The following is a 12,022-nucleotide window of genomic DNA, read 5'->3' on the forward strand; positions in this document are numbered from 1 at the left end:
GAGTGATGAGGCTACATAAAGGTGCCTCACTACACTCTGTCGGATAGCGTTTACATCAGTGGCTAAGGCAAAAACAAAGAGTTCTCAAGTGGGTGTATGAAATGGGAGCTGTTCAATTCAACTTTGACAATATACATTTAACATCGAAAATGAAGTTCTATTAATAACCAATAAATCACATATATCTAATGTAACACCAAAAATAGTGGTACTACAATATGGAATAAATGTTAAGAACAAGAAGCCAGGGCTTCCCTGGTGGCTCAGTGGTTGAGAGTCCACCTGCTGATGCAGGGGACACGGGTTCGTGCCCCGGTCCAGGAGGGTCCCACATGCCACGGAGCGGCTGGGCCCGTGAGCCATGGCCGCTGAGCCTGCACGTCTGGAGCCTGTGCGCCGCAACGGGAGAGGCCACAGCAATGAGAGGCCCACGTACTGCAAAAAAAAAGAACAAGAAGCCATATGTATGAGAACCTGTATCTCCCCCAACCCCCAGTACTGGGAGAAAAGTAGGACTGATGGATCTGACATTCCTCTGTAGAGTAAGTAGAAAGATGAAATGGGACTTTGGAGACTCCAGACCTATTCTAGTTGCTACTGCAGTCATTTACGCCTTTAACTGGGTCGCTTCCCCTTTCGGTTTGTTCATTACGAAGCAAAGATGGTATGCCACTGTTCTGTCACCAGCTGTGCTTGCTGAGATTAAGGGAGAGCTCATCAGCACTTACTATTCTAAAAGTATTTGGGGCTCTACGTGGCTTCTGCAACCCCCATGTAACTTTAACCCTGCTCTCATTTATCCTGTCTATTCCATTCCATTCATTTATTCCATCAGAATTGGCCGTGAATGTGGTACCTCTTGGAGTTGCGCAGTGTGGAGCCTGCTTGCTGGCTGCACGCAGAGACCCTGCTTCCACCCCATTCTTTCTTCCTCCTGCCTCCATTCAGTAAAGACACTCTGAGTGCCACGGCCCAATACTAATGGACATTTAGGTTGTTTCCACACTTTGGTTATTGTAAATAGTGCTGCTATGAACCTAGGGGTGCATGTATCTTTGTGAATTATAGCTTTGCCCAGATATATGCTCAGGAGTGGGATTGCAGGATCATATGGCAACTTGCAATAGATTTATTCTTAAAGATTAATATACATAAGAATGTAATTTAACTATAAAGGAGAGTACCCCTTTAAAAACTAATCCTGTGATAGATTCCTTTTTCAAAGTCAGTATTTATATGTTCAGTTTGTTTCAAGTGTGGCCGTGTATACACAACTGCAAAATATTTTATTCACATAAAGAATCATATAAAATTATGCTTTATGATGATGTTACATAGGTACTAAAACTGATTTTAATACCAATCATGGAAACTATCCCAGAACCCCACAAAACTGCTTGAATTTTAGCCAGCTGTAAACTAAAGCTTTTCACGGAAGCTAAAAGTTTTGTGCCATACCTGGATGGAGAAATGGTACGTAAGCTCATCAAACATGCCTGTCGGTCCTTCTAGAGCTCCAGCTCCATTTACACAACTAATCATCACCGTCCTGAGTCTGTGTCTCCTCGTGGAAAATACTCCTATTTTGCCGGTTGAGAAAGCAGAATTTGCTAAAGAAAGAAAAAAAAACAGAATCCATTTTCATTGTTACAAAACAGTAAGTTCCTGAGGTTTAGCACGGTTCCTGGCACATACAAGATGCTTGTTTAATCCCTGTCTTTGTGGAAGGAGTGAATGAGGAGTCTGTAAACAATGTTCTTCTAACCAGTGTGCCCTCCAGGAAATGAGCCTCTGAGGGCGATGAGGAATATAGATGCTTGTGCAAAGTCTATTGCATGAACTGAAGAAGGATGAACTTGGAAAATGATGAAGAGCAAGGACTCAGAGCCCAGACTGCCCCGCTTCCCAACTCTCTTGACCGCTCTGTACTGAGTTTCCTTGTCTATAAAATGGCGTGCTCATTACCTTCTTTGTAACATTGTTGAGAAAATTAAATGAGTTAGTGTATGTAAGGTGCCCAGAACACATTATGAACCGTAATGAATGCTAATTATTATAATGATCGATATTTATTTTCCACATAGAGCCTCATGAAATATTTTAAGCAAGGCTCTACCCCACAAAATTTAGTGCCAATCATAATTATCAAAGGACCCTCTTCTCACTCATACACACACAAGTACTGTTAGGGAAACTGAGGCACTACAGGGGTTTATGAATGTTTCTTTTTTTTTTGTACATCTTTATTGGAGTATAATTGCTTTACAATGGTGTGTTAGTTTCTGCTTTATAACAAAGTGAATCAGTTATACATATACATATGTTCCCATATCTCTTCCCTCTTGCGTCTCCCTCCCTCCCACCCTCCCTGTCCCACCCCTCTAAGTGGTCACAAAGCACCGAGCTGATCTCCCTGTGCTATGTGGCTGCTTCCCACTAGCTATCTGTTTTACGTTTGGTAGCGTATATATGTCCATGCCACTCTCTCACTTTGTCACAGCTTGCCCTTCCCCCTCCCCATATCCTCAAGTCCATTCTCTAGTAGGTCTGTTCTTTATTCCCATCTTACCCCTAGGTTCTTCATGACATTTTTTTTCTTAGATTCCATATATATGTGTTAGCATACAGTATTTGTCTTTCTCTTTCTGACTTACTTCACTCTGTATGACAGACTCTAGGTCCATCCACCTCACTACAAATAACTCAATTTCATTTCTTTTTATGGCTGAGTAATATTCCATTGTATATATGTGCCACATCTTCTTTATCCATTCATCTGTTGATGGACACTTAGGTTGTTTCCATCTCCGGGCTATTGTAAATAGAGCTGCAATGAACATTGTGGCACATGACTCTTTCTGAATTATGGTTTTCTCAGGGTATATGCCCAGTAGTGGGATTGCTGGGTCATATGGTAGTTCAATTTGTAGTTTTTTAAGGAACCTCCATACTGTTCTCCATAGTGGCTGTACCAATTCACATTCCCACCAGCAGTGCAAGAGTGTTCCCTTTTCTCCACACCCCCTCCAGCATTTATTGTTTGTAGATTTTTTGATGGTGGCCATTCTGACCGGTGTGAGATGATATCTCATTGTAGTTTTGATTTGCATCTCTCTAATGATCTCACTATCTTTATACAAAGTCCTCTTTCTGTATCTTCATCTTGTGAAAGCTCTGAGTAGTGAGAAATAGGCCTCCATCTCGGGAAGCGTACCATCAGAGCCTTCACGCTCAGCTTAAGGCTCACTCTTCATACCTAATTGACTGAGAAATGAGTTCCTCTGATTTGGGATGTGGTGAGCAGTTTTAGACTAATTTTCATAAGTTCCTGATGAGACATTCATAGCACATTAGCATCAGGCATTACTTTTATAGATTTTATTGCTATGATATGGAGTCATTTATTATAGCAAATAAAGTAGAACAGCCTAGCAGAAGGATGCAGTTTGGGAAGAAGCAGCATCCTGAAGCTCTGACACCTCAGCCAATCAGAAACCAGAGCCCATACCCTCCAATGCAGCTCACCTGCCTTTCAAGTCAGAGAACTGTGGTTGTCTCTGCAATGTGTAGTTGTCAGTAAAGATCTTTTGGTATCGAAGTTTTCTTTGGAGGTTTTATTATAAGGGAGTTTTTATCTACTTTGTACCATGCATGGCACTAAGCAGTTTATATGTGTTTTCTCATTTAATCCTGAAAGTGGCCCTATAACATCTGTGTCCATTTTACACAGCTGGATAAGCTGCCCAAAGACCCAGAACTAATAAAAGGCCGTGCAGGGATTCAAACCCTTTCTGTCCGATTTAACACTGGCTGTGTTCGTGTTAACAGTCATCCCTGTCACCATCTGATTGATGAACCTTCCCAGATCCTATATTAGAAAAGCAAGAGACAGCATTTTGTGAGTGCAGTTAATTTATTGGCTTTCCTTTTTAGTTGTGACTGAATTGTCTTCAGGAACAAAGGCCTGCTTTGTTTTTTGTAAAATCATAAAGCATTCTTTATAACAAGAACAACAAATCTGTCATTTTCGCCTTAAGTCTTAAACGTATTTAGAAGAGAAATGTGTTCATGGTTTTTTGCCAACTTTGCAATAAAAACTCTACTCACTGGTCCATTTCAAATCAAATAACCAGTTTTACTTGCCAGGTAGTATATATATATAAATATGTGCGTGTGTGTGTGTGTATATATATATATATATACATATATATATATATATATATACACGCACATATTTATATGGTTACAATGAAAGTAAAACTGAATGATTGTGTGAGTGAGTGAATGTGTGTGTGTGTGTGTGTGCTTCTCCAGTGTAGTTTGGACAGTTTATCAGGCCCTTTGAGCAAAGTACCTTGACTAGCAGAGTAAGTTCCATGAACGGCTAGACATTATAGAATGTTCTTGGAATGATTCACATTTAATTAGCTTCACACTGCAGAAGATTTCACCCATCTTCAGATACAGAAAAAGTGTTTTAAACAAAAGATAGGGACTGTCATTTTCTACCTCTTCCAACAACTGTTTGAGAAGAAAAGAATCCAAATTCACTGTGAGAACCAGTTTCTGACAGTGACAGACGACCAGTGATTTTAAAGCTTCGTTGAGTCAAAAGATGCTAGCTTGAAAACACGCCTTTAGCCCTGCTCCTACCCCAAACCCCCATTTTAAAATGACAGTATAAGATTTTTCAGGAGGCAGAAACTCATAAGGAGAAGAGGAAAAGAAAAATAGATAACAACAACCAAATTTGGAAGTGGCAAAGAAGATGGAGAAAGATGAATTTAAAGAAGCAGAGCGGAAAGCTGACAGTGAGCCTGAGCTGCATCCTAAACTCCCAGCGAGTCAGAGAGGTGGAATCAGGAACTTCTGGAAGCAAGAGTGATGGGAGAGGGCTTCCCTGGTGGCGCAGTGGTTGAGAGTCCGCCCACCGATGCAGGGGACACGGGTTCGTGCTCCGGTCCGGGAGGATCCCACATGCCGCGGAGCGGCTGGGCCCGTGAGCCATGGCCGCTGAGCCTGCGCGTCCGGAGCCTGTGCTCCGCAACGGGAGAGGCCAGAACAGTGAGAGGCCCGCGCACCGCAAAAAAAAAAAAAAAAAAAAAAAAAAAAAAAAAGAGTGATGGGAGAGTACGAACACAGGGGGATTGGTTGAAAGTCTGTTAAGAATGAATGAGTCCCTCAGATGCCTTCCCCAACTCAGAACCGCCAAGCACCTCTCCCCTTCCTGGCAGAGCCTAGTTTTATCCTCTGGAAAACGTGAAAGGGAGGGTCTCTGGATTGGGAGGGCACAGCTGAGTGTACCAGTCCAGCTCTGAAAGCAGAGATTCAGTGAAACACTGAATGAGGAGGCTGCTGGTCTTTTCACAGAAGCTCAAAGAAGCCAGGTATCCAGGCTTAATCCCCTCCGAGCTGGAGGAAGAATCAGTGCCATCTGACCCAAAGAAGCAGTCTGGCCTGAACTATACAGTGACGACTGTAATCCAGGAGCCCCACTCAGGGGCACCAAGCTTTCAAACAGCTACTTTGCAGAGCCATCTTTGATGTGAACAGACAGCTAAGAAAAACACAGGCACTTGGAGGAAAGAATCTAAGATGCAAGACTATCACCAAAAACAAAGAAAAAAACAGAAACAGCACATGCAGGAAGAAGAAAACTTTAAAAAGAAAAAAAATGATCATTACCATCATTTGTATCCCTGGGTGGGAGGCCCTGAATACTATTACACAGTAGCCTCCAGAGGGGAACAAAGAGCTCTTGAAAAGTAAGAATATGGCAGAAATGAAGGAGTTCAACAGAAATACTGGAAAAAATGTTGAGGAAGATTTCTAGAAATTAGGACAAAACGACAAATAAATAAATGAAGAATCTAGACTAAATAGGAAAATTATACGCGTCCAAATAACACAATATCCAAATAATAGACGTTACAAAAAGAGGAGAGAAAAGCATCAAGGATATATTTTCATAAATTTCCTAGAATTGATGGATATAAGTTTCCAGATGTATGGGTCCATGAGCTGTGGATGAAAACAGACCCACACCAAGGCATGTCATCATGAGATTTGAAAACTGGGAGAAAAAGACAATCCTCCAGGCTTCCAGTGGGGGTGGGCAGTTTTCACACAGTGTATCAGATAATAAATAATAACCGAGTAATCAGAGTGGCGTCAGGCTTCTCAACGAATAGCAGTTCTGGAGTCTAGAAACCAATGGAAGAGTACCTTCAAAATTCTGACGGAAAAGAAATTTCCAGCCTAGAATTCTCCATGTAGCAAAGGTGGAAGTAAAAAAAAGACAACTATGCAAGAATCCAGAATACTCTCCTCCCATGCACTCTTCCTCAGGAAGCTGTCAGAGAATGTGTACCAACCACCAAAAGAGAGTAAAGCCAGGAAGAGGGAGAATTGGATTCAGGATGCAAGGGCTCCAAGGATGCAAGAGAGAGTGTTAAAAGGTAAACCGAGGCATATTAAACATTTTAAGAGTTTATTTGAGCAAAAAAATGGATTCAAATCTGGCAGCACCAAACCAGAAGTAGTTAGGAATGCTCCCCCAACAGGAGTCTGGGGAAAGACAGATATAGGAAGAGCGGAGGCAAAGAAAGGAAATTATTTAACTCACTGTAACTTAAAGCCTAGTTGGCTGTTTGTGACTGGTTGTCGTTAGTATTTTGATTTCATAACCTTGTAAAAGCTTAGATTTTGGTTGGCTTCCTTGGGCTACCACAGCATTAGAGCCACCTCAGTCTAATGGCCTCCTTCTTTAATTAATTTAACAGGAATGAAAAGAAACTCTGGGTTCCCAGGGTCTGTGGGAAGGAAATTCCCAAGGTCTGTGTAGTAACCCTAGAAAGCAAACGTTCCAGATGGGTTGGAAACCTCTAATAGAATTCTTGATATGATATAACATGTTGAGAGATTACAGATCTGAGGAGTTGAATTCATGGTAAACACAAGAAAATTAAGCCATCAAAGACATCAAGACAACAGAAAATATATCCTGTAGAAAAGGCAGGTAATCATGCCATGCAACATGGCTTGTCTTCTAATACTGTTTGCAGTCATACTAAAGTAAATGCTAAATATCGATTTTACAAAAAATGACAAAACTGTATTGGAAGAATGGGGGAACAAGAACTGTGTCTGAATATGGTGGTGATGTAGAGGCGGAAGAGAACTGAATTCTCATCTTTCGTAACAGAAAGAGGCAGCATGCGAGATTTTTTCTTTTTTTAGTTGCGGCATGCAAACTCTTAGTTGCGGCATGTGGGATCTAGTTCCCTGACCAGGGATCGAACCCGGGCCCCCTGCACTGGGAATGTGGAGTCTTAGCCGCTGGACCACCAGGGAAGTCCCCCCATCTCCCCTTTTTATCCAGCTTTTCTCCAGGATTTCATGGCCAATGCCCAGAGCAGACGTGCCTAGCTCATAGTTGGTGTTCAATGAGTATGTGTTCGATGGATGACTCTGTGAACTTCAATTCAATGGATTTCACAGAATTGTTCAATGGAGAACTCCAAACAAATTCAAAGCACTGAGCGAGTGCTAATGTATTCTCGCTCAAAGAGTCACAAAGCCCTCGGAGGTGAGGCAAGTCAGGAAGTGAGATCCTTCCAATGAGGACAGTGGCAAATGAGAGACGGAAGGCTCCATCTGAAGGAGAGAGTGGGAAAGTGAGTCCACTGTTGCTGGATAATCATCATAATAAACACTTATGTGCTGTATTGTATGCGCGCTGCTCCAGTCACTTTACATAGAAAAATTCAATCCTTACAACAAAAACTGTATGAGATCAGCACTGTTGTTCTTTACCACCGTTCCACAGACCAGGAAACTAAGGTGTCTGAACACTGTGTGCTCAGGCATACACGGCTTATATGTGGAAGAGGCAGGATTTGGAACCCAAGCATTCTGGCTGCCAAATCTTGCCTCTTCATCACTATACCATATTGCCTCTCTAATTTTTTAAAAGAAGCTGTACATCTGTATGAAATCTACTACTTTTTAAATGTTGGCAACTAATTTTTTAAAGCACTACAAGTCAAGCAAAGCATGCTTGGTTTGTACCTTCCTCAGAGAAGAATCAAAACATGGTGCTAAACTAAGTGTCCATCGACAAATGAATGGATAAAGATGTGGCACATGTATACAGTGGAATATTACTCAGCCATAAAAAGGAACGAAATTGAGTTATTTGTAGTGAGGTGGATGGACCTAGAGCCTGTCATACAGAGTGAAGTACGTCAGAAAGAGAAAAACAAATACTGTATGCTAGCACATATATATGGAATCTAAAAAATAAAAAGGTCATGAAGAACCTAGGGGCAAGACGGGAATAAAGATGCAGACCTACTAGAGAATGGACTTGAGGACACGGGGAGGGGGAAGGGTAAGCTGGGACAAAGTGAGAGAGTGGCATGGACGTATATACACTACCAAATGTAAAACAGAGAGCTAGTGGGAAGCAGCCACACAGCACAGGGAGATTAGCTCGGTGCTTTGTGTCCACCTAGAGGGGTGGGATAGGAAGGGTGGGAGGGAAACGCAAGAGGGAGGAGATATGGGGATATATATATATGTATAGCTGATTCACTTTGTTATACAGCAGAAACTAACACACTATTGTAAAGCAATTATACTCCAATAAATATGTTAATAAATAAATTAATAATATAGGCTAAAAAAAACATGGTGCTAGGTCTATTCACAATAGCCAAGACATGGAAACAATCTAAATGTCCATCGACAAATGAATGAATAAAGAAGATGTGGTAAAAAAAAAAGAAGGTGTGGTACATATATACAATGAAATACTACTTGGCCATAAAAAAGAATGAAATAATGCCATTTGCAGCAACGTGGATGGACCTAGAGATTATCATACTAAATGAAGTAAGTCAGAAAGAGAAAGACAAATAACATATAATATCACTTATGTGTGGAATCTAAAGTATGACACAAATGCACTTATTTATGAAACAGAAACGACTCAGATATAGAGAACAGACTTGTGGTTGTCAAGGGGAAGGGGAGTGGGGGAGGGATGGATTGGGAAGTTGGGGTTAGCAGATGTAAACTGTTATATATAGAATGGATAACCCCAAGTTCCTACTGTATAGCACAGAGAACTATATTCAATATCCTATGATAATCCATAATGGAAAAGAATATAAAGAAAGAATGTATATATATGTATAACTGAGTCACTTTGCTGTACAGCAGAAATTAACATAACATTGTAACTCAACTATACTTCAATTGAAAAATTTTTTTAAAGAAAAATAAAATAAAACATGGTGCCAGGGTGTGCAAACCATGACTGAGCCCTCGAAGCCCCAAAGGCATGGCCACATTTAATGTGCCTGGTAAGCATGGTAGTGATAGCGTCAGGAGCTCAACTTCTGGGCTCAACTTCATCACTCCAGTGGGCATCCACCCTGATGAACCTTTCAGACCTCAAGTATGGACTTGATTAAAGGAGAAAGAGAAGAATGTAGTAAACATGAAATGGGCACCATACATGTCTGTAGACCATTAGAAGTTTCACACCCCTCTGCAAAGCTGTGTGGGTTTGTCCAGAGGTCACAGTGTTATTTTCCTCTGTTAGAAGGATGACAGAGATGGGTTTGATGTATTTCGTTGCCTATACTGTTTTGTTTTAGTCCGTTTCAATGGAAAATGAATTTTTTTAAAAACCAAGGGAAACATTGAGTGCTCTGTGATGGTTACTAAAGCTTGGAAAAATATCATGTAAAGTTATTGGCAGATGCTAGGAAAGTTGTATTTGCTGATTATAACAAAGTTTTTGTTTTTGTGCCCTGTGCCCAGAACGATTTGCTGTTCTGAAATGTAATATGAGTAAAACCGCTGGATGTTTATATTTCTGTAGCGGAATTATATCAAATCACTGAGTGGAGGTTTAAATTATGAATTAATTGTAGTGAACAGAATGTTTTGTATTCTTTGCTAGAAGCTAAGAATAGTGATTGGATGAAGTCCCATTAACATTTACTGTGGACTAACTCGGTGGGTAAGGTATTGATATATGTGTTTGCTTTTTCTTTCAATGATGTGTTGCGATATTAAACCATCTGTTGTTGTGCATAAACATTTTCCTGGGATTCAAATGGGATTATGGGATATGATATGGTTCTATGATTATTATGGGGTGATCAGACTGTTTATAATAAAATCTTACATTAGGCGCCTTTTAATGATCCTTAAAAAGAAATCACCCCAGGCTTCAGGTTGGTAAAACATCTCCTATTGGAGGCAAATTGTTGTTTATAAATGTTGGTATGTTCATTTTAATTATCGAACTCCTAAATTAAATGTAAACTTTCTAGGTCAAGATGATATTTTTGTACTTAAATATGGACTATAGTTCATTTTGAGGATTAAGTCTAAGTAGACTCATTCCTAATGGCTTTTCATTATTATTATTCCATTATCACCAAAGGGAAATATTCCTAAGAAAATTTATAAAGCCCAAAACTGACCACTGTGCAGGATAATAGATTTATCTATAAACTCAATAAAAGTTACATGTACATGTTTAAATATGAATATTTATATAAGTATAAATAAATAGCATCAGTCAGATTTCTGAACATTTCAGAGCATTCTAGGTATGAATTTGTGAGCAAAATTTTAATATTTGCAGTCTATCTAGCAAAAGATATCCTTCTGGGGAAAAAAAAAAACTTACATTAGTGATTCTCATCCACTTTCCCACCCAGTACACTTGAGTAATATGGCAGGATCCCATGAAGAGTGGTGTCTCCTCACTGGTAAGGAGTGAAAGAATGGGTAGGAGAAGGGATCACATGTAAGTACCACTAAGGGGAGCCCCTAATTGCTTTTAATACACTTTTCTGTTGGACTCTTCACTCTTCACCTCCCTCTCTTGAGAATCACAGATTGAAATAGATTTAATCCAGATGGGCAGCTTTTCAATTGCTTTCTCCAATTGCAGATTTAAAATAACTTTGCTTTAGTTTTCAAGTTTATGAGTACTTTAACACAAACATATTTTTATATCAAGAAGGGGTAATATGCGCATTTTAAAATTCATTTGCTGATTCTCTTTGCTTTGCATACAAACTGTACTTGCATTAATGGCTGCTATACAGTGAGACCTGTACAGTAGTGGGTGAATCGTGGATATAAAGATGTGACTATTCTATCTTCATTATTACAGCACCATCCAGTAGAAAACCGGGAGACCCCCTGGTCATATCAGATATCAAGAAAGGCAGTGTGGCACACAGGTAAGAAAGATGGATTTACTGATTCATCCCAAGGTATTTCTTAATCACAGCAGAAATGACCTCTTCCACACCCAAGACAACCTTGCTAATAGGTCGTGGTATTCTCAATATTTTCCAGGCAACCACGATTCATCGATTATATTTTTGACATCCCTAATGTCAATGACTATGTAGAGCTCTCCCCCGGTGTCAGTTTATTTCTGCACCCAGTGCAGACAACAATCACATGAAAATGTTTTTTAGGGTCATTCATGAGTCCAACATAGCCTCTCCTTCACTGATCATCTTCCATCCTTCATTTTTCCCGCTAAAAAAACTGAAAGTGGCCCCAATGATGAGAGTCACCCCACATGGAGATAATAGCTTAGGGGAGAGTTTTGCTAGATGCCAGGATGTCCTCCCTAGTCAAGCCAGGTCCTTGAGCCTTAAACAGTGTTTATGTATCCTATTTGGTTCATAGACCACAAAAATCAGGGAGCCTCAAACTTTCAATTTCACAGATCAAAAATATTTTTAAGTGATTAGGAATATTGATGTAAGACTGTTAACTTTCTTTTTATTTTCCAGTTAAGAACTTAAAAAATCCCATCTGTTATCACAGTCATTTCATTAAAGAAATATTTTAACACTCAAAAAGTAGGAAGGACATTGTATGAACTTAGGTATATAGGTATAGGCTCAGATACTGTGACAAGGAGACATAAACGGAGTGGATCCAACAAGACAGAAGTTTGTCTCTCATACAGCAG

The 12,022-nt window shown here is 40.1% G+C and overlaps 1 protein-coding gene across 3 annotated transcripts in view; it reads left to right on the forward strand.

The window, feature by feature from the left end:
• Nucleotides 1-12,022, forward strand: part of GRIP1 (glutamate receptor interacting protein 1) — a 438,413-nt gene that overhangs the window by 360,531 nt on the left and 65,860 nt on the right. For all 3 annotated transcript variants that reach the window (XM_065888290.1, XM_065888291.1, XM_065888292.1), the window contains one exon: nt 11,204-11,273. In XM_065888290.1, the coding sequence (XP_065744362.1) occupies nt 11,204-11,273 (70 nt within the window). The remainder of the gene's footprint in view (nt 1-11,203; nt 11,274-12,022) is intronic.

The sequence above is a fragment of the Phocoena phocoena genome, chromosome 11 (assembly GCF_963924675.1).
Source record: "Phocoena phocoena chromosome 11, mPhoPho1.1, whole genome shotgun sequence".
In the NCBI taxonomy this organism is placed as follows: Eukaryota; Metazoa; Chordata; class Mammalia; order Artiodactyla; family Phocoenidae; genus Phocoena; species Phocoena phocoena.